General features: G+C 54.6%; 2 protein-coding genes across 2 annotated transcripts in view; both read left to right on the forward strand.

The window, feature by feature from the left end:
- Window positions 1-295: 295 nt before the first annotated feature.
- TRAIP (TRAF interacting protein) lies at window positions 296-20,220 on the forward strand. Its single transcript, XM_050313198.1, has 15 exons — window positions 296-408; window positions 1,589-1,646; window positions 2,894-2,977; window positions 6,545-6,584; window positions 9,147-9,274; window positions 11,884-11,978; window positions 12,579-12,692; window positions 13,613-13,700; window positions 15,226-15,315; window positions 15,524-15,612; window positions 16,310-16,465; window positions 16,666-16,714; window positions 17,253-17,378; window positions 17,927-17,977; window positions 18,966-20,220. Exons 1-15 carry the CDS (start codon window positions 311-313, stop codon window positions 19,092-19,094), a joined length of 1,395 nt encoding a protein of 464 aa, XP_050169155.1. The 5' UTR covers window positions 296-310; the 3' UTR covers window positions 19,095-20,220.
- A 2,595-nt stretch (window positions 20,221-22,815) lies between these two features.
- Window positions 22,816-26,999, forward strand: part of BSN (bassoon presynaptic cytomatrix protein) — a 90,772-nt gene continuing 86,588 nt past the window's right edge. The window contains 2 exon segments of the mRNA XM_050313192.1: window positions 22,816-22,888; window positions 22,891-22,975. Coding sequence (XP_050169149.1) covers window positions 22,816-22,888; window positions 22,891-22,975 — 158 coding nt within the window.

A 26,999-nucleotide genomic window follows, 5' to 3' on the forward strand; every position in this document is an offset into this window, starting at 1 on the left:
CGCCCCCTCTGCCCTCGGTTTGCGCGAGGCTAGTGAGGTCACTTCCGGTCCGGACCGGAAGCGGTGGAGCGCGGCCGCGTTTGAACCGCGCAAAGTCGCGCGGCCTCTCCGGCACCGGCAGCGCCACCCCGGGACCACCCGGACCCACCCCAGCCTGCCCGGGACCCACCTGACCCACCCTCAGCCTGCCCGGGACCCACCCGGACCAACCTCAGCTTCCTCGGGACCCATTCCGAGCACCCTCTCCACACACCCCCTCTCCTGGCCCTCCCCGACGCCCCGTCCCGGTGCCCCCTGCCCCGTTCCCGCCATGCCCATCCGCGCCCACTGCACCATCTGCTCCGACTTCTTCGACAACGAGCGGGACGTGGCGGCCGTGCCGTGCGGGCACACCTTCCACCGGCTCTGGTGAGGGACGGGACGGGTGGGGTGGGTGCACGGGGCAGGCCAGCTGCCCCCGCGGGGTGTCAGCCGTGACCCCCCGCTCCGCTCTGAGGGGCGCTCGGGGCGGCCGCGGTGCTCGCTGGACACGGGAACGGGCGGCCCGGGGGGGCGGTGGGGACAGCGGCCCGGGTGGTGCTTCGGGAACGACTGGCCGTGGCACTCAGTGCCCTGGTGTGGCTGGCAGAGTGGGGCTGGGTCACGGGTAAGGCTCGAGGGTCTCGGGGGCCTTTTCTGTGACTGTGTCACTCCGCTGCCGGCGGGCTCCCTTCTCCCCGAGGGCCGGTGCCAGCTGTGCTGGATTGCGGTGAGGCCTCCCTGGCAGTTCCCTGCTGCTGCTGGAACAGTGCTGGAAGTGTCTGCGTTGGACGGAAACGGTTCTCCTGAGGAAATAAACCTTGTGTGTGGGGAGAGGGTGGGCACTTGCTTTCCTGGCTGACAAACCGGGAGCGGCACCACGGGTGTGATTGTCGCCCTTACCGGGCTGTGCTTCTCGGGCTCGCTCTCCTCCAGCAGCCAGCGGAGGAGGGAGAGCTTCCAGCGGTAACCTGCCAGCCCCAGGCCGTTACCCTGCTTCCGAAATAAACCCTTCCAGCGCGACGTGACGGCTCGGTTGCGAAATGCATTAGTGGCTCTGCTGGGGAGCACAGCAGGTTTGCATCCATCATCTCGGAGCAGAGAGCGTCCCAGTCCCGCCCGCTCGGCAGATCCGTGTTCAGTGACACCCCCTGGAGCTGCCCGCTCGGCAGATCCGTGTTCAGCGGCACCCCCTGGAGCTGCCCGAGCTGGATCTCGGCTGTCGCGTCCCGATATAGAGCAGCTCTTGTGCCGCGCCCTGCGCGGATCCGCGCGCTCCTCCGAAGCTGCGGTTGTTCAAAGCCTGTCCCCCAGAGAGATCCGAGCTCTGCGAAAGCTCTGCCCCGGTAAAGATAAGCTCACACGCTGAATTCAGCCGGGGATTGTCTCGGAGGCGCCCGTGTGGAACGCGGCGTTCCTGTCGGCCGCGCCGCTGGGCTGAAGACTTGTTCTGTTTTGGTGTGTAACGAGGAGCCACGTCCTGCTGCCTCCTGGGGAGCTGGGGTTGGCCCCTGGGAGCAGCACTCCTGGATTTTAAGGATTTACTACCTGTTTTGTGTTCCTTTCTCAGCCTCATCCAGTGGTTTGACACCGCACCGAGCCGGACGTGCCCGCAGTGCAGGATCCAGGTAAAGCCATCACCTGTGCACACCTCTCTGTGTCTGTGGCACAGTGCTCTGCAATGGCAGAGGGGTTGTGGCCTGGGGTGATGCCTGAGGTAGGAGACAGGGATTTTCTGTCACCTGGGACTCCCCAGAGGCTGAGAGGATGGACTCCCCTCTACAGCCCTTCTGGTCAGAGTGGGCTGAGGGTGCCCTGCCATTGTCTGCACTGCAGCTCCACCTGGAAGGGACTCTGGGTTTTCACAGATCTTATTTAGGCTGGGTAGGTATTGGCAGGATGACAGAAAGGGCTTCAAGGGGATAATGGGGACACCTGACTTGTGTTTCTGAAGTGCCCAGTTCCTTGCTCTCAGGTGAGGAGCCTGTTCTGCTGCATGTGGGCCTTATAACACATCCTGGCTGGGGAGCACTTGGTCCTCCCTTGAGGAGAGCAAAGGCTGGGAAGGGAGGGAAGAAAGGATGTGCTCTGCTTCTGAGATGGGAAGCTGAGTCTTGGGTTTCCAGTGGCTTAATTGGGACCTGAACTTCTTTGAAGTCCCCTGTGTCACCAGCCTTCATGCCGCCTGTAGGTCTTGGCGCGGAGCGGCTGCAGGAGATGTTTCCTTGCTCTCAGATGTAAATTTTTATCCAGCTGCAGCTCGGGCTTACTCTGTGTTCGTGCTTCTTTCTTCCTCTCAAGGTCTTGGCCCTTGTTCCTTCCCTGACTTGTTGATTCCCTCTGTTCTTCTCTGCCTCTTACATCTCTGGGTTACCATGGAGTTATCGCGAAATAACATCTTATGTGGCAGTAACCATGCAATTAGCTGGTGTCATGACTGTATATAATACTTAAAACACAAAGCTGTAACTGCATGGGGGAGGTGTGGAGAGCTATCAAATTCAATTACAGCACCTTCTGCCTGCAGAAAGCAGCACGTACTTCTGTCTTAGGATTTGGCATCATGTTAGCTTGGCGTCAGCTGCTTGGGCCTGAGCTGCCAGAGAACAGACTGCGCTCAAGTCAGAAATGTCTGAATCTTTCTGCTGAGGCTCAGGAGCTTGGCTGGAGCTGCACTCCCAAAAAACTGAGTGGGGGGTCTGCTGCTGTGCTGACGAGCCAAAGCAGAGCATCGGCACTAATGGCATCGAGCACGTGATCTCATTTGCCTTTCATGGCCTTGTCACAAGATGGTTCCTTCTCCCCCTCCATCTGTCTTCCATATCTGTGGTTTCCATATTTGTGCCCATGAACCTCTTCTGTCTCCTGTGTTTAGGTCAGCAAAAGACACATCATCAATAAGCTGTTTTTTGATGTTGCCCTGGAGGAGCAGGCAGCACCGGATGCAGAGACCTTGCAGGTAATTTGACTGGGGGTTCTTCCCTTGTGTGATGCTTCAGCCTCTTGGAAGCATGGCCTGTGCTCTCCAGGAGGTGCTTCCCAAGCTGGAACCTGCTGTGCTCATGTTTCTGACCTTGAGCACATCAGTCTCTACGAGGTGATTTAAAGTTCTCCCTGACCAAATCCCATGTGGTGACTCAAGAAGCTTCTTCTACTTTGCTGCTGTTCCTTCTGGTTCTCACCTTACTTGGAAATCTCCCGAAGCAGCATCACATCAAACTGCTGCTTCTCCCCTGGGAATGAGGCTACAGACCTCTTCTGGAGGACAGGAGAAGGGAAATCCCAGATGCAGTGAATTGCTGCTGGTGTCTGTGGCTTGGTTGCCCATGAGGTCTGCTAACCCCTCTGGAAAAAAGGGGCTGTTGGAGGAAGTGTCCCCTCCTCCCTTCTGTGCAGCTTGCACAGGCTGAAGGAGGTGGGGTGGGGTGGGGAGTAAGTCATAATTCCCCCAGAGATGTTAGGAAAGGGACTGCCTGAAGCCACACCAGCAGCAGTGGACAGTGCTCAGGCTGGGGCCCTGGGGGATCCTGGCTGGAGCTGGGGTGGTGGGTGGTGGTCTCCAAGTGCCACCCTTGGGTGTGGAGGGCTGGGAGTGAGTGGGGATGAATAAAGAGCAGCTGTGCCGTGTTCTCCTCCTTTGTGTGGATGAAACAGGGTTCCTTCTGTCTTGGAGTTATCTGTTCCCAAAAAAAAAGTGGTCAGCTGACCTTGGTATAACAGGACGGTTGTACCCTCTTGTGTTTAGAATCAGCATGTGCAGCAATTACCATAATTAGCAGTTGCCATGACAATTCTATATGTATATCGTATGCCTTTAAAATAAAGCCAGCCAGACTATAATGTCAGGAGCACTGTCGTTCTCCAAGACCACTAATTACAAAACTGAAGGCCAAAATCTGTGTGCTGAGGAAATGGAGGAGCATCTCTGGGCACTGGGGTCTGTGTGCCCTTGGAGCACATAAACATTGCCTTTGGTTACATATTCGTATCTGTTCTCACGAGTGTAATTAGATGAGTGACTCGGAAATGGGTTGACTGGAGAGAATTGCCCTAGAAAAGCTTTCTGTTCTCTCTCACCCCCACCCCAGGATCCAAGATGGGTTCTCCCAGCCTTCCCCCTCCAGGCAGGCTGTGCAGAGCTGTTCCCTTCTTTGCTCAAGGGCAGGTCTGTGGAGCTGCTCCTGCACAACAAGCTTGATGGTAACTCCTCCTGCTCCTATAAATCTTGTTGTGTGGCCGTCAGAGCAACATCTAGCCCCGAGTGTTCTGCCTGCTTAATGAGGGCACTGAGGTCACCAACGGGAAAGAACCAAATATTTTCTGTGTAAATTAGCATTGTTAGCTTGTGTTGGTATTTATTGCTATGTGCATTCGAGTTGCTGCTGGGCTGATACTGGATTGTCAACAGTTCCATGTGGTGTGCTGCCTTGTTTCTGGAGGATGTGGACCACCTTAATAACCATGGATGCCTTGTTCACCACGGGTGGGGGATTTAATATCCATCTAGACTGCAGCTCTGTTTGCGATGGGGTATCTGATTCAGGCCAGGCAGCAGTTTAGCAAAGCCAACATACAGTGAGCCAAGCCCAGGCTCTTGAGGCTGAGAAAAGAATTGGTGACATCCTTGGCCAGAAGGGTTTTCACCTGAAAAAGCCCCACAAATCCAAGGTTTGTGACGAACTACTGGGTGGCCCTCTGAGAATCTGGGCATAGAGTGGTATTTGTCTCTGTAGTCAACTGGAGCTGTATCTGTGCAGCCTACAAATGTTCTTGAATGAACATTTGGCCTCCTGCCATGAAAAGGGTGTGCTAGGAAGCAGAGTGTGTAGCTGTGGTCTGCTTGTCATCTTGGGGAGACAAGCCTGGGATCCTCTTTTGAGAACCAGTCTTAGGTACCCAGTGAAGTGGTCAGAAGAGCTCCCTCGTGATCTGAAACTTCTTCCTGTTGTTGCAGAATTATCCAAATTATCTGTTGGATAGTAATTGTCTTTGGTGCTGTTCCTCATTCTTGCGGCTGCTCTGAAATGTCTGTGGTCAAAGGAGTGCGGGGGCTGCTTTGCTTTCCATCCCCAGGCATAAACTTCAACAGAAGCACCAGAGGGAACCTGTATCCCTGGAGTAGCTTTGGTGGAGGATGAGGGATTTGAGATGAAGTTGATGAATGAGGTAATGTTACATAGCTGCCCGCAGTAGCCCAGGATTTCTTTGCTATCATGATAATTGGCACATCTTCTGAGCTCACTAATCGTTCCTGAATAGGACTTCTGAGGAAGCTACTCCAGAATAGTTCCTGCAGCAGAGTTAATTCCACCTCAGCCCTGCAGCAGTTGTGCCCCTGGGGGCAAATCCAAGTCAGCTCTGCTAGGCTTTGCATTTAGTCCCTTCTGCTTACCGAGCTTTACATCCCATATTCTCTCTCCTGCCTTTATTGTCACTAGCAGAGCTTTGCTCTGGTCCCGTCAGATCTGTGGTCACTGGCGGTGCTATTCTCGGCTCAGATTTGCATGTAGCATTCCGGGTTGTGCAGATTTGTGTGCTCTGCTTCAGTTCTGTGTTGGCATTTTATTGTGGTTTTATTCCGCTGCAGTTCCTGCCTGACTTGTTATGTGCTTTCCTCTGCAGTTCTCTAACACAGCTTTTTAAGTCATCTTCTGTTGACTCTTTCCTGCATATATTTCTCTCTCTCTCTGGGTTTTTATACATATATATATATATATATATATATATATAAAAATAGCCTCTCTTTGTAACCTCTCTACATTTCCTTTGGCTATTCACCAGCGTTAAGTCATATCACCTCATTATCACTAATTTAAACTACAGGGCATTTGCTGCCTCTTTCTGATCCTTGATGAGGGCGTTAGAAATATTTGATGTTCCTCAGACCCTTGTGGCACCCGGGAGATGTTGTGCACCCTCAGTTTCGTGTGGTATGGATTAGTTTCTCAGTGATCTGTTTCCAGCCATTCGATTGAGCTGTTAGCTCATATCAGCATCCTGAGCTGCAGTGACTTCAGTGTCTGTCAGCGTGTTTGATTGCATGCTCGGTTACCTTCTCAGGTGTTTGAGTGTGCCCTCCTGTCTCCCACCTGCATCCAATTAAAGTTCACTTCAGTTTAAAGAACTCTCAATAATCCAGTTAGTCTGGCAACATCCCTGCCTTATTGCCTTGTTTAGGTAAAACATTATAAAAATTGTTCCTGCCTGATTTCCTGTATTTCCCTGAGAGCCTTCCAAAATTATTCAGCTTAAACAAGATGACTGACAGTGTGAGAAACACAAGGTTGACAAGGCTAAGACAAAACTGCGATCCTCTCTTCCCCCACCGAAGGATGCCAGTTGGAGGTGCTCTTTGCGTTCCCTGTGATAGTCCTGGCTTGTAACTCCGTGCTTGCTGTTTCTGTGTTCCCTCCTTAGCACCTGCCTGGTGCAGACATCCTGCTGAGAACCCTCTGGTCCCTTTAGGATTTGGTGAAAGCATCTCTACAGGGTGTTTCCTAATCGGGTTCTCTGTGTTGTGTTTCAGAATGAACTGGACAAGGTGAAGGCTCAGCTCTCCATGAAAGGTGAGTTCCAGCTGCCTGCAGGGGGTTGGCAGCCCACAGTTGACAGGTCCTGGGCTCTATCAAGTGGCTTGACCAGGCCTGAGGAACCTGTGTGCAGAGCCCACCCCTCTCTGAAACGGTGCTGGCTGCAAACTGTTTCACTGGTACAGCTTCTTCAGAGCTTCTCCTGGGGTGAGACCACCTAAAGCTCTGTATGACAGAGCCCAGGCCTGCAGCCTGGCCCAGCTCTGCTGTAACTCAGGAGCTCACTGTGAGTTTAGACACACGGATGCAATTTTACTTGCCCCTCTTCCTAATCACAAGCTACAGAACTGCAGCACAGCTCTATCCGGAGCAGGCTTGAAAGCAAAGCCCTTGGTTTGCTCACTGGGTAACTCACAGCTGCATGTGGCAAAGGCTCACTCCCTCCAGCAGATGAGAGGGTGAAAGTGGTGTCCAAGAGCAGCAGTGGGAAGGCTTTGGATTTGTTTGGCTGTTGCAGTGCCACATGTGTCGCGCGAAGAGCAGACGGAGTTCAGCGTGTGCGCACTTCCATTTTCCCATCTTTAATTTTAGAGGATGTTTGAGGGAGGCAGGAAAAGCAAAAGCCCTGGAGACTTGTCGATGGGTTTTAAGCATCGTCTGTAGGCAGCCTGTCATCAGAACATGAGTCATGAGCAGCGAAAGGAAAATGTCAGTCTAAGTGACAGAAATCCTAAAACATGCTAGCAGAAGGGAAAAAAAAAATGTTTAAAGAATGCTGGGGGCTCACCCACGCCCTGAGAGTTGTCTTCCCTCTGTGTTCCCTGCGTGCACGAGACAGACGTGAATAGCCAGTAGAATGAGGATTCGGTCCTTAGCCTGAGAGCAGAATTGGACGGTCTGCACAGCTCTATTCTGAGGCCTGTTCTCCTGCCAGCTCGGTTGAGTTTAGTGTCTTGGTAGAGAGCCAGATCTTCTGGGGAAGGTGGCTGGGATTCTTGCTAGGATGTTATCCAAGAAAAACTGCTCGAAGGCCTGCTAATCTTCTCGGCTCCTGGTGAGTAGAGGTTGGATTTGACATTCCCTATCCCATTCTCTTCTCATATTGGAAATGCGAAGCTCCTTCCCACCTCCTGCCTCCTTTGCTGTGGGTACTCTGCTCTCTGCTGGTTCCTGTGTATAAGTTCTCCATGTGAAGCTGTGCTCTGCTCTGTGCTGTGCTCTGCAGAGGACCTGTGGAACTGCCAGGCTCAGATCAGCTTGCAAATGGCTCAAGAGGTGCTGAGCTCCAAGCAGACCCAGCAGGTGCTGTGGGAGGCACTCTGAATGAGCTGAACACTCATTCCTGCAGCACGGAGAGCTTTGACTCCTGCCATCTGCCTCTGGGCAGCTGGGAACGGAGGAGGGGGAAACCCTAACTCTTCTGGTGGGTGTGGAGTCCCTGCAAATGCAGGGGAGCATCTCCAGGCTGTGCTGGTGAGAAAGGGTTATGCAGATCAATGGAGAAGCCACCCACCTGCTTCTTCTGGGTTACGTTCCTCTCCTTCCCCAGTCCCACGTGGCTCTTCTACTCTCTGATCAAGCAGTGAAGCTGCACTGCAGGTCATACTTCCACAGGATATGGTCGCACAATTTGAAACTGGATTGCTAGGAGAACAAGCTTTTTGGAAAGGCATTGTTTGGCTCTCCACTCTTGTCAGGCTGGAGCCAGAGGCGATTTTAGCAAAGACTGAAATGCTGAGCTGAAAAATTCACCCTGCTCTCAGCAGGATTAGGTGGAGGGGTGCTGCTTTCCCTCATTACCCAACTGCTTTGAGCTTTCCAGCAACTCTGGCTGTTCCCTGCATAGATCTGTCAGCTCCTGATGGTGGTTGTTGCTTCCTGAACTGTTCTTCTCTTGTCTCAACAAAACAAATCAAAATCTGGTGGTTTTTTTTCCCACCACCTTCTCTCTGGTGGTCAGAGGCATGTATTCCTGGTTTGCCTGGGGGAGGAACAGCAGGGCTCGGGTTTTATGACCTGCAAAAAGTGGGCACTTGGGGAATCCACTTAATCTGTCATGTGTCCTGCAAAGTCCCCGATGTCTCTGCTTCTTGCCCTTCACAATGTAGGTGCTGTGGTGGTGGCAGATGCCAGAGTATGGTGTACCACTGCATGCAGCTGCCCAGTGGCACCCAAAGGGCTTCCTGGCACGTGAGGCTCCATGTGGAGAGGACAGGCTCGGAGCTCTGCTCTCCAGCTCTGTGACAGCATGGTGTAACTCAAGAGGAATGATTTCCTTGTGCAAGCCTGGCTTTGAGAAAACGCAAGAGTTAAGATGCATCATCTTAACGCTAGCAGGGCTGGCACTGGGAAGCTATTAAAGGGAGTTTTTTATCTTTAGTAAAGAAATCTTGAAGCCTGCTGGCACTGAGAGAAGCAATTGCTCAGTACAGAACCTGGTGCAGACAGCACTTAGAGAAATGGCTCTCTCCAGGAACGGCCAAATCCTGGCAGCCTGGAGCTGGGATTGCAAGCACTGTGTGTGCTCCAGCTGCTGTGGGGCAGCTGCAGTCTGGGTTACTGGGCCATGACCTTTTTCTTTCTTCTTTTCTTTTCCAGAGAAAGAAAAGCGAGAATGCCAGGCTGTTGTGGATGGGCTGAGGGACACTCTGGATGTGCGCAATGCCACGATAGAGTCGCTCCAGAAGGTGCTGGGAGAGACAGAGATGCTGTGCTCCTCTCTCAAGGTACCCTTCCTGTCCCCAGCAGGACTTCAGCACTAACCATTGCACAGTCAGCGTTAGTTTTGCTGAAGGTCCCTCTAGGTCCTGCTAACAAAGAGCTTGTGCTGGTAGGATTTTGAATCTGGTGCCTGGGTTTTCATTTTGTTTTTATTTATGAAGCAAGTGGTGTCGCTGGACTCGAGGTCCTGCGTGTGCTCTGCCTGGAGGTGATTCAGAGGCACAACAGCCAGGCCTGTGGTTTGTGTACAGGTGGGTGTGTGCTCAAGGCAGAGGTGGCCGTGGTGAGGGAGAGTTGCCAGCCTGGCCTGGGGGGTGTTGCTGAGCCTTGCTAATGAAGTGGCAGTGCCGATCATAAAGGTAGCAGCGTGAGCCTAGTGTGGGAACTGGCCCCAGCACCCCATTGCTGAAACGCTGGCTCCCTGTGGTAGAATGTTCTTCTGAAATGGGTTTAGGCCAGGCAGGATTCAAGGAAAATTAGTTTCTTAGTTTGACTGGGGGAGAAATCAAACTGAAAAATATGGAAGGGGAGTTGCAGGCTTCTGCTGAGTGGGATCTGATCCAGCTAACTCTCCTGTCTCTCCTCCCTTGCCAGGGCTTTGCTTCAGTTAGGTTAGTAATGTTGTGAAGTCCAGGGATCAAATATTCCTGTTATGTTTCAGCATGCAGTGACTCAGTGTGTAGTCATGTAGTGTGCGTAAACAGCAAGAGGAAAAGGGTAAGAGCAGGAGTGGTTTTGTTGGGGTGCCTCGTAGCAGCTTTGCCTTGGGTGGGCTGGGCAGTCTCTGCTGTTGAGGGTGATGTGCCTGTCTCAGGTAGATGGGGTGCAGGTAGAGGGGGTTCTGAGTTGCAGGCTGAAAGATTGGGTAGGGGTCAACTGCACTTCCCAAGCTCTCTGCCCCTTGGAGTGCGGGTCTGACCCAGTATCCTAAACTACATCATATTCCTTGACCTGCAAGGTCAAGTGGCCCAGGGAGAGCCTGTAGATGTGTCACGGGGCTGTCCTGCTGTACACCACCTGCAGCTGGGCTTTTCTGGGAGGAACCAGTTCAGGTCTAACTGACACTAGAAGGACAGAGTAATGAATTCATGCTAGACAGGCCTTTCTGTGAGCCAGCACAACTCTTTTTACCCAATCATGGAGTTATATCCAATCTACTGGGTGTAAAGGCAGACGGGACCTTGGGCGTGCCAGAGATGCTTGTGGGATCCCGGATGTATCAGTGGCAAGATACTTCTGATGCTCCCTACTCCAGCAGAAACAACTGGGACCGTGCTTGCTACTGGACTCAGTATCTCTCTGCTTGGCTTTCCTGCCTTGACACTTCCAGAGGAAGCTCTGTGCTTATCTTGCCTGTTGCAAAACCTTCTCTGTGTGCTTAAGTCCCTTTAATGAAAGCTGGGCAGGGCAGAAGGATTAGGGACCTGGAGGTATCTTTTCTGTGGTGTACGGGGTTTCCCAGCCGAATGCCAAGCACTGTCTTATACTGCATCATTAAAGATTAAAGCACTAAACTTCTGCAGTGAAAATACAGGCTTAACTTGCTGTGACGCAGGTTAAGACTGCGCCGTTCCTGTCTTCTGCTGGCACTGTCAGCTGCTGCTGAACCTCCCTGTGAGGGTTTGCTGCTGTTTCAGGCTGGCTGAGGCTGGGGACTCTGCTCCAACCAGGCACAAGGCGCTGCTGTGGGGATCTGAAGTGTAGAAGGTTCTGTTTAGGGAAAGCCAAAGGCTCTGGTTAAGCAAGAGTAACATGTGAGCCTGCAACACCCTCCCTCCACAAATTCCCGGTGGTTTCACAGCTGTTTGGTTTCTGTGGCAGGAAGTGGATAAAATCCCTTAACTTCTGTGTGGGAAGGAGCTTTACGAAGCGATGGTCCTTTGCCAGGCCTCTCCCTGGAGTCAGCACTGTGCTGAAACCAGGCCCGGAGCCTTTCGAAGTTGCTGTGTGAGGTGCCCAGGCACACACAAACCTAGACAGCACAGATGCATCGGAATGGTGCTAATTCAGCTCTCCCCATCCTCTGCCACACTGCAGATGTGTGCTTTTCCAGCTCAGCTGAGGTTCTGTGTTGCTGCTGGAGAGCCTGGAGGGGCGATGGCTGCAATAGGCTTGCAGCAGGTGAGCAAAGTGCCTGGGTTTGTGTCTTGTTTGGCTGAGGTCTCCCAAAAGAGACCCACTCATTCCTATTTATGCTCTAAGCAACTAATGGCAGGGAGAATAGGGAGGCTAAAGCAATTTGCTGTGCATGCAGGAGAAGGTGACAGCCAGGTTTGCTTGCTGTGGACTCCGTTGCTTTGTAAAACAGATTGTCACTGTGTACAGGGCACTGTGCAGCCCCTCCAGTGCTCCCAGCAGAGAGGGGCTACGATATGGTGTCAGCTCCAGCCTCACCTTGCGATTAGCACTGAGACCCTGCTGTGCTGGTGGGGGACAGAGCTGGGGGTGCAGCGGGAGGGAGCTCAACTGTCCCTAATCCTGGGCTGCTGAGGTAGTGATAGCATTAAGAGCCAGTGTACGCTCCCAGCTGCCCGCAGTGCGCATAAGCCAGGATGTTTCTCCGACAATCCCTGGAGCCTTCCTAATGGTCTGTGTTGTGCTTGCTTCTCTGCAGAAGCAGATGAAATTCCTAGAGCAGCAGCAGGAGGATAACAGAAGTTCAAAGGAGGAGGCCCGCCGTCTGCGGAACAAGCTGAGAACCATGGAGCGGTGAGATCCGGGGTGCTCCCTGGGCCCGGCAGGCTGGGCTGCACACCCCTCCCCTTCCTGGAGAGGGAGGGAGGGGTCCTGCTGGACCTGCTGCAGTGTCCACCTTCACATGCTGGATCACCTTACCTGTAAGGTTGGAAACTGCTGCATTAGCAGGCCTGCCTTTGCCTGTCCCTGCTAGGTTTGTAGGCAGCTGCTCTCGTTGAAGAGCAGCAAGGCATGGTACTGGCCTCATCCCCAGTGCCCCAAGCATGGCTGTGTGCCATTCCTGCTATCAGAGGATGCTGGGGCAGAATGCCAGCCCAGGAACACAGTCAGCCACAGGGCTATAGGGACCAAGAGCTGGGGCATCAGCTCCATATGCACTCTATGTGTACAGCTGCCCCTTCTCTAGTCCAAATGGTGCCACACTTCCCTAGCGAAAAGCCCTGCTTGAGGTGAGGCAGCGGTGTCTCTTCCCTCATGACACCCAGAGTGTCTGCAGCAGGAGCTCAGGCTGCACCAACCCCATGGGGGAAAGCAGGGCTGCTGTTGTTTCCCCAGCTCTGTTTGTGACTCCTGAGCTTGAGGGTATGTTTTTGTTTGGTTTCTTTTGTGCAGGATTGAGCTTTTGCTTCAGAGCCAGCGCCCCGAAGTGGAGGAGATGATCAGAGAGATGGGAGTCGGGCAGGCAGCAGTTGAACAGCTTGCAATCTATTGTGTCTCACTGAAAAAGTAGGTGCTGCAGGCTTGGCGCAGCTGGCTAGTGCTGTCCTATCCTAACCTCAGCCCAGGGAGACCCTCTGCTGAGTAGCAGCAGGCACATGGGCTCTGCGGGGCTCTCGCCGCCTCTTCGGGCTTCCACTGGGTTTTGACTGACACATCCCGGGGACCTAGTTTGGAGCCTGTCACACTGAACTGTTCCTGTTGTCACTGTAGTGACATGTGTGTCACCATGGGAACTGTCTCCAGAGTTGTCAGTGCACCTATGAAGTGATGATGATTATTCCCTCCGCTTTCCTCTCGCGCCCGGGGGGAAGCGAGCGGATGAGGAGCTCCGGGTTGTGCCCTCTGCAGCCCTGCACTGTGCAGCTGTGGCCTCTGGCGTGCTCTGGCAAGGCAAGTCTGCACTGCTGCCCTCCCCTACCTGGAAATCCATCTGGTCCTGCTAGGCAAAAACACAGGTTTTTTTTGGGTCCGTTCTGATGGCAGCTGAGTAACTGCAGCTTTGGTATGAAGCTGTAATGAGGCAAGTGTCCCTGTGGTGTAACTGGAAGTGAATGTGCATGGCCAATAGTGTGAAGTCTCTGAAAAGTCACTTAAATCAAAGTCCCCTATTTGCTGCCAGCATGAAGACTGTGCTCTGTTGTCTGTCTTTTCCATTGGCAACTGAAATGTCTCTGGCTCTGGTTTCCATTTTGCTGGTGGAATCAGGCATGATATCCCTTGCAGGTTTTTTCTCTACCATGGGGTAGCAGACTGTGTGACACAGTGTTGGTACACTCAGCTCTGTTCCCTAAGGGGCTTTGTGTTTCCTGGGTTTTCTCTGGTGGCTCTGCAGTTCCAGAGCTTCAAATTAAGGGTTTAGGCTTGCCTGTGAGAAGTTCTAGCTCAGTCATCTTGCAATCAGTGTGACTCTTTGGGTCTCTTTGCAGGGAATATGAGAACTTGAAGGAGGCTCGGAAGGTCTCTGTTGAGATGACAGAGAAGCTGAAGAAGGAGCTATTTTCTGTCAATAACAAGGTAAAGGGGGGAGCGTGAGTCACCAGGGTGACATCTGGTCTATAGATCCCCAAGGCCTCTGCAGTGACCCACTCCCACACTGAGCACTACCTGGCTGTTACGGGCGTGTGGAAGGTCAGGCTGGGGTTTCTGGGTCAGGGTGTGATGCTGCGGTGAGCGAGTGGCTCATGGGCTGTTGTCAGGAGTGCAGTCTCTGAGGACAGTGGTAGGGCAGCTTGTGCAGAGCCACAGTTTGGCAGGGAGCCTGGGCTGGAAGGCAGCAGCACACAGGTGCTCCACTGCTCCAGCTGGGTTCTGGAAGTAGCACTTCCTTCCTCCTGCCACACTGCTGAGCGCTCAGCTGACAGCCCCTCCTTCTGCAGCACTGGGCCCCTAGGAAAGGTGGGAAGGGGCTTGGAGCCAGTGTCAGTTGAGCAGGGCTTAGCCCTGGCTTGGCACAACCAGTCACACCCAGCCTTGTGCCTTCAGCCAGCTGAACTGGGCCAGGGCTCCTTCATCTTGCTGTGGCCAGGCAGGAGAGGTTTCCAAAGCGCAGTGAGGACATGCAGGTGGCCCTGCACAGAGCCTGCCTGGGCTGGTCCTGAACTGGTGCAGAGCTTGGGAATGCTGACATGCCTCTGCTGACATGTGCTCCCCCCTGCTCCAGGCCTGGCTGGGCCTTGTCAGCTCAGGCCAAGAAGCACTTTGTCTGGTCTGGTAGCACGTCCCCGTGAAAAGTGTGTGCCTGCAGCCTCACTCTCCAAGGCACAGGTGTTCCCTGGGGCATCCCCGTGTCTCAGTCAACAAAGTAAGAAGCTGTGGGTGGCTTTGGCCTATTTTTGTTTCTCAGCCATAGCTGTTGTCCCTTCAAACAAAGAAGGAGGTTTTCAGATTGCTGTGCTGTGCCCCAGGAGTGTTAACCCCCTACACAAGGTGCTGCTGCTGGAATTCAGCTGTTCCAGGCTGAGTCAGAGCCAAGCTGTGATAACTGCTGGGTCAGGAGGATGCGAGTCAGTGCACTCAGGGCTCAGGGCTTGGCTGACAGGGAGCTGAGTGTACCCACAGTCTGTGGGCTGGCCCAGTCTCTGGGACCCACAGAAGTCTCTGATGTGGTAGCCATCCACTTCCCGACCCCTGCTCCTGGCATGCTTCCCTGTTGAATCAGGCTTGTCCATGTGCCAGCACTGCTGATGCACAGCCATCCTCCAGCCTGTGGTTTGTAATTCCTGTGCTCTGGTGTGTCCAAAGTCCTGCAGGAATTCAGAACGCAGCCACCAAGTGTTGGAGCAGGGAAAAACTGTTGCTGTCAGGCATAAATGTTCAGGAAAGGCTGGGCAAGCAGCCCTGGAGATCCCTCTGCAGGCAGCTTGTGGAAGTGGGTAGGGATTGGCTTGTGCTGGTACAGGAGAGGTTGGTCAGACTGATATAGGAAAATTGAACCCTTGAACAGGGGAAGTAGCATGTGGTGCAGAGCCCACTGCTCTCACGGGGTCTGCAGTCTCCCTTTCCCAGGTGGTGTAACCCACACTGCTGTTGTATCCTGCAGCTGCAGAAAACGACTTCAGACTTGGAGAAGACGCAGGAGGAGTTAGAAAGCACCCAGAAGGATCTGAAGAATGCAGACAAAGAGATCTTGGTGAGAATATCATTCCTCAGTCTGCAGTAACTGGCAGCTGGCCATGGCCTGCAGCTGCAAAGCCAGGAGTTATGCTGGCTTTTGCTCAGTGACTAAGTTTCCCAGCCCACTTCTGAGCTCCACCTGATGCTGATTTATGGAAAAGGGGCAAAGTATCTACTAGTAAATCTTTCCTTATCTCACTGTCTGCTTTCCCTTTTCCCTCTAGAGTTTGAAGAAGAAGATAGACATCCTGCAGGACACTCTGAAGGTCCCATCTGTAACCAGAGAGACACTCAGTCGCCTAATCTTTGAGAGGTTAGTGAGCTGCATCCTCAGATACAGGTCAAGGATGGTGGTCATGGGTCCAGAGCAGGAGCTGACAGTTTAATTAGCTGGGGAAGCAGAGATGTACTAGTCTAGGAGGTGTTGCAGTAGTATTGTTGTTTTGTTTCTTATATCCTTTCTCTTGTGGCTGACCTGGAAAAAGTGTGTATCTCAGAGGCTTTGGGTCAGGAGCAGGTAGAGGAATGGCCTGAGTTTTCAAAAACTCTTTGTTACTATATCCTGCCAGGGAAATATCCCTAAAGCTTCTCTTCTGGTTGCTTCAGAGCTGGCCTTCTGGGGAGCATGGCACCGTGTATGGGAACCAGAGATCTTAGCCAGGCAGAGGAACCTAGCCTGAAAAATGGCATCTCATGTTTTTATCCAGCCTTTCTTGTGAGGAGCCTGTGCCATTACCCCAGTACAGCAAGCTGGGCTGTGTGCACAGAGCAGCAGTGTGATTCCCTGGGCTCTGGGTGCTGCTCTTGTAGCGCAGCCCATTTGAGGGGGAACAGTAGTTTGGGGCATTGGCTTTAAACTCTGAGGTTTGGATTGTCCTTCCTTTGACATGCAGGCAGAACGGGGCTCTGCCTCTGGTCCCACTGTTGTCCTTGTGTGCAGCTCTGCCTTCCCTTCCCCTGCTGGGTGGCCCGTGGTGGCCCCATGGCTGACGCTTTTCCTGGCCTTGCAGCCCCGTTCCCGTGGAACTGCAGCACCCGAAGCTGCACCGCCCGGCCCACAGCGATGAGATCAACCTAGATGCCACTTTTGATGTGGACACCCCTGAGCATCAGCCCTGCACATCCCCCTTCAGCCCTGCAAAAAGGCAGAAGCTGGATAAAAGGCCGTGAGTTCCCCCTCCTCTCTCTGCTTCTAAAGGAGATCAAAGTCTCGCTGCTTTGGAAGTTGCTGTGTGAGATCAGATAGCTCTCCAGCTGCCTGATGGCGTGCTGCAAGCTTTGTCGTCATTCGCTTGGCCTTGTCTGTCCTTGCCTGCTCCACTTGAACAATAAATCTCTGCTGATTTGCTCCTTGGGCTTCTTACAGGCCTCCCGTGGTAAATCTGGCAAAGAAAGTTCTGAAGCAAACAGTGGAGGTAAAAGAACTAACCTTGATTTTCTGTATCTCCTCTTTGATTCTGCTGTTAATAAGCTTGGGATAAACGATCCATTTTCTCCATGTAGAAGGCACTGTGGTCATAGACCAGCCCATCTATAGAACCACAGTATGTGCTTCAAAGTGCTTTCCTTGATGGTCTCCTAGAAACACTATTGCTGCCTCGGGCCTCCTGGAATTGGGCAGGAGAGGGAGGGTGGAGGCCCACGTGCTTCTTGCTGATGATTTTACCCCAGGTGTGCTTGGCAAATACCACATGGAGCTGACCACAAGGGCTGGGGGTCAGCTGAAGTGGCTGTTCCCAGCCTTGCTGGGGGGCAGTGTCCTGCCTTCCGGGCACTGTTCCTCACGAGCACCAGTGGGAGGTTGGAAGCTGCTGGTTTTCAGCCTGACATGTGGTATGGCAGTAGCCATTATCCTAAATAGCTGTCTGTGTTATTAGTGCTGCCTGTATGTGGACTCCTTTACCCACCATGATCTCCTGAGTGGGCTTTTCTTGGGTTTTTTTTGTGGGACAGAACTGGGAGGATGATGTGGAGGATGATGCTCTTAAAGGACTCATGCCAGCATTCATCAGGAACTCTGCTCTCTGCAAGAAGCCATCTTTGGGCAGCTTGCTGGGTTCCCACAAGAACAGGGGCATTGTAAGTATGACTGTCCAGTTGGTGAGTGTGTCCAGGGCTGGCAGTGCCACCTCTGTCCTGAAGTGACCCTGCAGGAGGAAGCGAACCAGGCTTTTACCTTGCCACATACTGCGTGTGGAAAATAAATCTAGGAGCACAACCTGGCTACTTCCCAGTCCTCCTGCTTCCTGCAGAGCTCCGGGGATGACAGATGCTCATTCCCTTCCTGGCAGCAGACTAAGTGGCTCTCTCTGTCCTATTCGTCTGCCTCCTTGGAGCTTTGGGTGTTTTCCTTGTACTCCTCTGTCCCAGTGACAAAATCCTAAGCCTTGCTTGGAAGGCTCAGCCTGCCTCAAGAAGTGCCCAAAATTCCCAAACTTTATTAATACCCTTCAGTCTGTCTTTTTCCAAAGGTGAGGGCTTAGCACAAGTGCTGAGTTCTTCCAGGTGCTGTAACTCCTCTCCAAAAGCTGTGGTCTGCAAGGCTCTCCCTTGTCCATAACCAACACGAGGAGAGGTAGCCATGGCTCTGTGCTGCTGCTCCAGGCTCATTTGTTTCTCTCTTCTAGGTGAGGACAGGGTACGATGGCATGGGAGGCAGAACGAAGTTCATACAGCGTGTATCCTTTCCTGCAGCTCATGTGGCAGTAGGGATGCTGCACCTCATTTCTGTTCCTCCTCTTTGCTCTCAGCCATCTTGAGGACTCCTCTGCCCCCCAGTCAAAAAAAATGGACAAGGACCCTCAAGGAACTGTCTGATTTCTCTCTGACTCTGAACAAGTCTGAGCTCAGCAAAGGCGTCAAGGACCTGAACTTGCTGGGAGCACCTGTGGCTCGTTCAGGGGAGCACATCAGTTAGAAATCTGTGCAATTTGCAGGGACTGCCTGTGCCCTTGAGATCTTGGAGCAGCAGTGTGGCACAGCCTCTTCCTGGCCGTGTGCCTGCCAGCCTGTGCAGCTGGAGCCTTCATTCCTGCGGGATGCTGCTGCTCTGTGGTGAGGAGTGGCTGGGCTGAGCTCACCCTGTGGGTGTGGAGCTGCTCCTCCCTTGGGGTTGCTCCTGCAAGGGCAGGCTCTGGCTGCTCTGCCCTTCCCTGCACAGTGCACTGGCCCTGAGTGTCTTGAAGCTCAGATGTACACACTTAAATTCTGTTTTGTGTGCGAGGGGGTAGCTTAGAATCATCAAGGTTGGAAAAGAGCTCTAAGATCACAGAGTCCCCCAGCACTGCCAAGCCCACCACTAAACCATGTCCCTCACCACCGTATCTACGTGTTTTCTGAACCCTACCAGGGACAGTGATTCCACCACTTCCCTGGGCAGCCTGTTCCGATGCTTGACCATGCATTCAGTGAAGGCATTTTTCCTGATATCCAATCTGAACCTCTCCTGAGTGGGAAACATTCCTTGACTCATGGGACAGGTGCGTGTCTGAGCTCTGCTGCTGTGAAAAGGTAGCAAAGCCTTTGCTGTCCTGCAGGGAGTTTTTCCTTGGGTGTAGATAGATGTATGGGTCCTAGGTCTGTGGTTCAGGCTGGCCTGCAGCAGGTGCTGGATCACTTGTGTCCCAGGGCACTGGTCTGTGCTTTCCTTGACAGTTTCACCCCCAGACAAACCTGGCGGAAATCCGTCCGTTAGCAGTGAAGAGCAAGAAGAAGGTGTCCAGGCCAGCATCTGCAGCTGCTTCCACATCTTCCTCCAGCAGCAACCAGGCCAGACTGGACAGTTTCCTGCAGTGAAACCCCCTGGCTTCCTGGGAGAGGCTGGGAAGGGGCTGCAGGGAGAGCACACTCACCCAGAGCCTGGCACAAAGCAATGTGCAGCCACCACTGTGTGGGGGTGCTGTTTGCAAAGCACTGACGGTGCCTTGTGGGTGAGACAAGCTGCCCTCTGGATAATGCTTGGACTGAGTTACCCACCTCATTCTACCACTCCTTCCTTCTTTTTTCATGCAGAATCAACAGGGGGGTTTTTTGTCTTCTGGCCTGCTCAGAGCTCTGCAGTTGCTGCTGCTTTGGGCTCTCAGACATCAGACACCAGGTGGAACTGCATTTCTTGGATGCAGCCACAAGCTAGAGGTGTGGAAGGGGTATCTGGGATTGGGAGTCTGGGGGAGGAGCAGGGAGAAGGGACCTGGATCAGCTCCATGCCTGATGTAAATAGTTCCAAGAAAGTTTCCTGGAGGAAGAAGTGTGCAGAGCAGGCTGTGTTGCTGTGGAATGTGTGTATATTCATCATCAAATTAAACACCTTCCCTTGACCACAGGCCTGTGTGGGCTGGGGAGACCCACAGATGGGCCTGGGGGCTGTGCTGCCCTACCCTGTTTTGAGCCATGAAGTCCACTGAGTTCTTGCAGGCTTGGCACTGACACTGCTGACTGGGGAGAAGGGTGTTGAGGTGATGCCCTGCCCTGCTTAGAAGCAGAGATAGGTGTGCTGGTATGACCCCTGTGCTTGGCATGTGTTTGTGTGAAGCTTGTTTAGGAATTTCTATTTTTTTAATAAGACTGTAGAGTGGTTTTGTTATTTTGTAACTGTTCTGCCTAGCGATTTGAGGATTTGGAATGGCCTGAAGAGGTGCTGAGGAATGGCTCCCTTCAGGGGAGGGGGAGAGCGGTGGGGCTGAACCTGTCTGGGCTTCTTCAGCTTGAAGACATGGAACAGGAGCTCCCATCCTGCCCCCTGAAGCAGGGCTGTCCGAGCCGCAAGGAACAGACGTGGTGAGGCACCTAATGCAGCACTCTTGTACAAATCTGATGTTTCCCATTTCCAGCTGCTTCAGGCTGGAAGTCTTAGTTCCTGGACTGGCTAAAAAACGTGTTTTTAGGGAATAAAATATACTGCTGTGCACGCTTGTTAACACAAGTGGCTTCTGAGTATTTTCTACCCTGTGGAGGGCTGAGCTCGGGTGCTGAGTGCGGGGTGATTGATGGGCCTGACCCTTCAGAAACCTTTGTTGGCAGCTCTCAGGTGCCTGTGAAGCTCAGCCCCGTGGCTGTGTGGCTCAGGGTCCCTCCCAGCCCAGACAGCAGTGCCTGTGTGAGCTGGACTTGGTTTCTGTTAGACTGCTGCTCGATCTGTGGCTCCCCAGTGCTTTAATCTGATTTCTAGACAAAAAAATCATACTGGTCAAAAAAATCCCTATACTCCGACTGTAGGGAGCAGAGGAGCTGGGGCACATCAAAAGCAGCGTGATTAGCAGGTTGATTGTCCCCTTCTACTCTGCTCTTGTGAGACCTTACCTGGAGTGCTGTGTCCAGCTCTGGAGCACCAACATATGAAGGATGTTCCAACCCCTTCCACCAGGTTCAGAGGAGGCCATGGAGATGCTCTGAGGGCTGAAGCACCTCTGCTATGAAGACATGCTCAGAGAGCTGGGGATGTTCAACCTGGATAAGGCTCCAGGGAAACCTTAAAGCCCTTTTCAGTGCCTAAAATGGCTCCAAGAGAGCTGGAGAGGGACTTTGGACAAGGGACTGGAGTGACAGGACAAGGGGAAATGGCTTCACACTGACAAGAGAGCAGGGTCAGATGGGATATTGGAAAGAAATTCTTCCCTGTGAGGGTGGGGAGGCGCTGGCACAGGTTGCTCAGAGAAGCTGTGGCTGCTCTGCCACAGGAAGTTTTAATGGCCAGTTTGTACGGGGCATTCTCACTTTCCAGGGACTTGCTGCTTCTGGAAGTTGTTTCTGACGGGGTTTTGTTTTGGTTTATTGCACATACGTGTTGCCCCCACCCAGAACTGAAGCTGTTTCACTCTTCCTCAGTGATTTCAGCTCCTCCAAAGCTGTCTTCCTCCTAAATTACATCTTCTACACCTGCTGCCCGTGGGACGGCAGCAAGCTCCAGCCGCCGGCACTCCCTTGCCTGGGCTGGGGACGCGGAGCCGGCAGGGAAGGGGCAGAGGTGCCGTTTTTCCCGGTGCCTGTAGGAGCCGGTTTCTATTTCGGTGCGAGCAGAGGTGAGACCGGCCCCAGTTTCCCGTTTATTTTGGGATTTAGCGCGTGTGTGTTGACTCACAGCCCATAAAAAGCAGCCGCCGGGCTGTGTCGGGTCTCGGCTCCGGCGGGGCTGCCGCTCCCGCGGGCGCCTCCGGGTCCCCGCCGGGGTCCCCCCGAGGGGGTTCTCCCCGTGCCCCCCGGTGTGGGCAGCGGGGACCCCTTCATGGGGACACGCTGACACCGCACCGCTAATTAGCGTTAATTACCTGCGGCTGCGCTGTCCTTGTGCGCCGGCGGGGCTGGGGCGCTCCCGCGGGCACCGCTGCTCTCTGACGTCATGGGCAGCCTGTGACCTCACACTGAGAGGGTGCGCCCATTGGCAGAGCCCCGTGTGACCTCATGGGACGGGGGTGGTTGTCGGGGCTCCCTGTGATCCCCCCCGGGCCATCCGGGGGCTCACGGGCTGAGCCTGGAGCTCAGGGAGCTGCTGACCCATTGTTTGGGCCCTGTGATGTCAGGGAAGGGCAGCGATGGTCACGGGCTGGGCACTGGGGGACCCTGAGGGCAGGGAGTGGTCATTGGCTGGGGCTTTATCGCTGTGACCTCACTCCACAGCCACTCTGCTTACAGCACGTGTGACCTCACAGGGAGCCAGAGCCCAGCTGTGGGTGACAGCAGGGGACAGCCTGTGACCTCAGCAGCCAGGAGCGTGGGACATCGCAGGGAGCAGGACAATCATTGGCTGGCAGGGTGTGACATCCCAAGGCTATCCATGACCTCACAAGACCCTAGGACACTCATTGACCCTCAGGGTGTGACATCCTGGGGCAGCCCATGACGTCACGGGGTGGCAGGTGCTCACTGGCTGTCAGACTGACATCCCGAGGGAGGCAATGACCTCACAAACGCTTGAGGCACTCATTGGTGGGCAGGGCGTGACCTCTGGAAGGAGAAGAGCTCTCACTGGCTGGCAGGATGTGATGTCCTGGGGCAACCCATGACCTCATGGGAAGGCAGGTGCTCATTGGCTACCAGGCTGTGACATCCAGGGGCAGCACATGAGTTCATTGGTGGGCGCTGTGTGACGTCCTGCGGCAGCACCCGTGACCTCACGGCCGAGCGGGCCGCCCATTGGCTGCCGGGTGTAACCTCATGCGGGAGCGCGCGCCCATTGGCGGCCGGTCCGTGACGTCACGGCGGGCGGACGGCCCATCGGCGGCAGGCGCGAGCTGTCGCGTGGCGCCGCCTGGCGGGCGCGAGGCGCGGGCGCCGCGCGCCTCCCATTGGCCGGCGGGCGGGGCGGGGCGGGGCCCGGGGGCACGTGCCGGCGGGGCCCCGCGGGGCGGGCGCCGATTGGCCCGGCGGGCGCGCGCGCGCGCCGCGGCGCGAGCGGGCGCGGGGGCGGCGCATGCGCGGGGCGGCGCGGGCGGGCGGCGATGGCGGCGCGGGGCTGATGGCGGCGGCGGGGGCGGCGCTGCGCTGAGGGAGCGGCCGCGGTCCCGGTCCCGCCCGGCCCGACATGGGCAACGAGGCCAGCCTGGAGGGCGGCGGCGACGACGGGCAGCTGCCGCCCGCCGCCGCCGCCGCTGCAGGGCCCCGCCGCCGCCCGCCGCCGCCGCCGCCAAGCCGCCTTCAGCACCGGGCGGCGGCGGACAGCTCCCGCCCGCCGCCGGGCCCAGGTCAGAGCGGGGCGGGGGCGCGGGCGGGGCCGTGGGGGCTGGCGGGGCACAGGTGTGTGCGGGGCGGCGGGGCAGCTGCGGGGGTCGGGGGTGCGGGGGCAGCACAGGTGTGAGCGGGGCGGGCACGGGCACTGCAGCGGTGCCGAGGGCAGGGGTGCGGGGTGCAGGGAGTGGGGCGCAGCTGTTTCGGGTTTAAATGTCAGGGCTGGTGCAGCTGTGTGGGGTTTAGATGTCAGGGCTGGTGCAGCTGTGTGGGGTGCAGCTGGGCTGGGGGGCCGTGCGGGCAGGGGGTGCAGGTCTGTGGGGCACCTGCAGGCAAACACAGGCAGGCGGGTGACAGAGGGGTGTGCCGGGGGCGCACAGCGAGGGGAGAGCAGGTGTGGCTGCGAGGGGCGGGCAGCGGGGAGGAGGCAGGTGAGGAAGGTGCAGTGGGGCTCAGGGAGATGACAGAGCCACCCGAGGCAGGTCACTGTGGGAGGGTGCAGCCCCGGGGGAGCTGGCAGCTCCAGGACACTCGTGGGTGCTGGGGAGGGTGAGGGTGCAGATTGTGGCTGGGTGCAGGGGATGGACAGCGTGCCCTCAGGGACCAGTGCAGTGTTTGGGGGGCAGGAGAAAGCGGGGTGCTGCCCGCTGGGCAGAGGTCCAGCAGTGAGGAGAGAGGGGCTGGGAGGAGGGAGGGACCGTGGTTCATGGTTGGGAGGGTCTGGTCGGGGTGGGGGGACAGTGCCTGGTAGCACATGGCTGACAGCACCAGGGCGTGTGAGCACCCCAAATGTGGCCACCCCAAATGTGGCCACCCCAACCAGAGCCAGCACCAAACGGGAAAGGTTGTTATGTAACAGGAGGGACGTGCAGCCCTGCCAGGAGTCATCGGTGCAAAACCTCACGGGGAACCGCGTCGAGCCACTCTCCCTCTGCCAGGCAGCGCCAGCCGGGAGGGAGATGCTTCGGAAGCGGGCGTGGGATTGGAGATATTCCTTTAGAAAAAAAAAAAAAAAGTTAATCCTAAAATATCGTCCTATCTGCAAAAATATAAGATGAAGAGCAGAAAGTTGCATGGAAGGACGCGGGGGACTTGGTAGGCGCTTTGCCCTCGGTGCGTGGCGGCGTTCCGGGCTCCCCACCTCGCCTGGGCAGTGAGGAGCGCTGCCGGTGCTGCCAGTCATGTTGCTTTGAACGGGGAAAATCCAGGCAGGAGCCTGGGCGGTAGGCTACAGTCTCGCCTGGCGGTGGGTTCCGTCTCACTGGGCTGCAATTGCCACTCACAGGCGGCACCGTAACATCCAGGCAGGATTCAGGGATGCTACAGGGCAGCCAAGCCACGGACACACTGCTGTCTGTGAGATTTCTGAGAGCTTTCACACAGGGAGCGTGAAGAAATACCCCTGAGTGAAACTGTGCTTGTTTTCCTTTGCATTTTTCTCAGTTCCCCTCGCTAGAGAGTCGTGGATCTCTCTGCTTCAGGCTCTGCCAGTCAGAAGTTGTTTGCAGCTGCTCGTAGCAGTTTAAAATTAAATACCTGGAGGGCTGTTTAGGCCCTTGTAACGAGATGAGCCGAGGGAGCCATGCAGGTCTGCTGTCTCTGTCCGATTTTGACACTGCTCTACCATTGTTGCCGGGGTCTGTGTTTGCTGTTGTACAGGACTGGGGGTCCTGGAGGCTTTGGGGGTCCTGGAGCACACGGGGCTGGCGGGTGGAACAGCACGATCCGGCAGCGCCGGCCGACCGCGCTCGTCTCCTGCCAGAAACGCCAGGTTGTTTTTCCCGGCCGTGCTCCAGCCTTTGCACACTGAGCTGATGCTTCTGGGCCTCCTGGGAAGCTGCTGCCGGGGAGCTGCCCTCCCTTGCAATTAATTAAGGCAATTAAAGAGGTGGGCCGTATGGGGCTCTGCTGGGATGGGGACGGTGCTGAGCTGTGCCAGTGGTTAAAACCTGCGCGTGGGAGGGGTGTGGGGAGCTAAGAGCTAACACTAAGGGATTTTAATTCAAGGTAACAAAGTGGAAATGAAGGAAAAAACAGGCCTCGAAAAGAAAGTCGTCTTTGTGAGGTGCAAGAGTGGGCACGTAAGATAGACCAGATGCTGTGAAAGGTTTAGCACAGCATGGCTCGTGCTGGCTGAGCAGCGAGTGTGCGGTGAGAAAGGAGCTGCTTCACAAATCCCAGGTGACCAGGGAAAGTGAGTTTCTCTCAATGTCTCAGCAATTTTTTTTTCCCTCTGAATTAAGTAACCTAAATCCACACACAAGCCAGTGAAAACCGTAGTAGTGTGACTCTCCTGTGTCAGTTTTCACAATTTGCTTTGTGTTACACAGGGAAATGCTCTGAATGCCTTGTAGGGGGTACCCTGGATTTCAGGGTCTTCAGTTTAATCCATAATAAGTTTCTAGGGAACTGTGCATACACTGTGGACTTCAGAGAGTAGAAACCATCCCATAGAAGTAACATCTCACCAGGTTACAACATATACCACTATATATAAACTTTGATTTTTTGCTTGTGTGCTTCGATGAAGCTCAGGGGAGCTGGAGGTTGGATAGAAGCTGGGAGCAGTGCTCAGCCATGGGGCATTTTGGCTCTGCCAGCAGGATGCAGCTCTGGAAAAGGCCATCGTGGTGCAGGATTGCATCAGGTGAGGTGTTTTCAGTGCAGACCTCACCCTTTGCCAGGTGCTGCTGGAATCCCATCCAAGGGGCTTATGCCCTGCTCTGGTACTCAAGCAAGGAGAGGCTGCATCAGAGGAGAGAGAGAAGGGTTGCTGCTGGTCTGCCTGGACAAACAGAGCCTCTGTGGCTTGAAAGGAGATAAAAAGCTGGAGTGTCATTAACTTGTAGGATCAAAGGAACCCAAATTGGTTGCAGTCACATTTGAAAACTGAAAACTTTCCAGTGCCGGGCAAGTCCTAGTCTGCTCCTCCAGAGAGACCCCCTAAGCAGAAGGGACAAGCTCATTTCATCTGTGCAGCTTGGATGAAAAGGGGCTGGATGGCAGAGCAGGGATGCTCCCAAGTTCAGAACTGTGGCTTGGGGCACAGTGCTTTAGATGGCTGGTTTTCCTGGTATCCTGAAGAGAGACTTTATTGCTGCTTCTGATCGTATTTGTGTCTGATTTATGCCTGATTCATTCAGGTTTTCAGCCTCTCTGCTGCTCAGCTGTGGAACTCATAAAAGACTCTTTTGACACCTGGATGCGTGAGCTCAAGCTGAAGGATGGGAGGGGGTCAGAGGGTTGGTCTCCTGGGAAGCACTGAGAACTGGCCACAAATTCAGGGGCTGTCAGAGGGAGCAGCAGTGCTTTTATCATCACTGTTTCTCTGGAGCTGGCAGATGCACGTTGCCAGCAGCCAGGCTGGGTGCTGGGCTGCACGGCTGCAAGGGAGCTTGTTTTCCACACTGTGGGTCATACCCCAGTAATTTCTTAAGCTTCATGGTAGGCTTGCTGTGAGCTGAAGGTCTTGAAGTGACCAAGAAGGGAAGTTTTCAGTACTGCTCCCCCAGAGCCTTCCCTTGGAACAACGTCAAGCGAGTGTTGGTCCCATTTACCCCACTGTTACGTTCAGCATCGCTTTGTTTGGCAGGTGGTGGAGCTTGAAGTAAAAAATCTGGTGGTAGGGAGCAGTATAGGAGGAACAGAACTGAAAGAGAGAGCCCTTTAAAATAGAGAAACTTTGGTAAAACCAGTGCAGTGAGGATGTTCCCTTCTTCCTTTTCTTGCTTGTGTGTGCTGGGTGTAGGCTTGTTTGCCTGCCATAAGTACCATCACAGTAAGAGGTAATAAGTACATACATATAGGTAATTAAAAAGAAAAACCAAAACAAACGAGTTTGGCCATTTCTTTTTTAAATGGGCACTTTTCCCAAGCTTGCAGAAACAAGCAGTCGATGTCCATTTTCATAAAGCTGTGCTAGAAATAAAACCAGGCTGTGTGATGGGAAGTCAGGCTGTGCACAGCCCAGAGAGCCAGCTCTGTGCTCGTTTCCATGCTCTGCTCTCCCCAAAGGGTCTGAGCAGAATGGGGGGCAGAGGC

This window comes from Myiozetetes cayanensis, unplaced genomic scaffold (assembly GCF_022539395.1).
Source record: "Myiozetetes cayanensis isolate MyiCay16 unplaced genomic scaffold, myiCay2020 scf18, whole genome shotgun sequence".
Taxonomy (NCBI): Eukaryota; Metazoa; Chordata; class Aves; order Passeriformes; family Tyrannidae; genus Myiozetetes; species Myiozetetes cayanensis.

Bases quoted from the DNA above. Each gene is read 5' to 3' on its own strand.
- TRAIP (XM_050313198.1), top strand. From the start codon at position 311: ATGCCCATCCGCGCCCACTGCACCATCTGCTCCGACTTCTTCGACAAC. The intron at 1,647-2,893 runs GTAAAGCCATCA...TCCTGTGTTTAG, and splicing joins GCCCGCAGTGCAGGATCCAG to GTCAGCAAAAGACACATCAT. The intron at 15,613-16,309 runs GTTAGTGAGCTG...CTGGCCTTGCAG, and splicing joins AGTCGCCTAATCTTTGAGAG to CCCCGTTCCCGTGGAACTGC.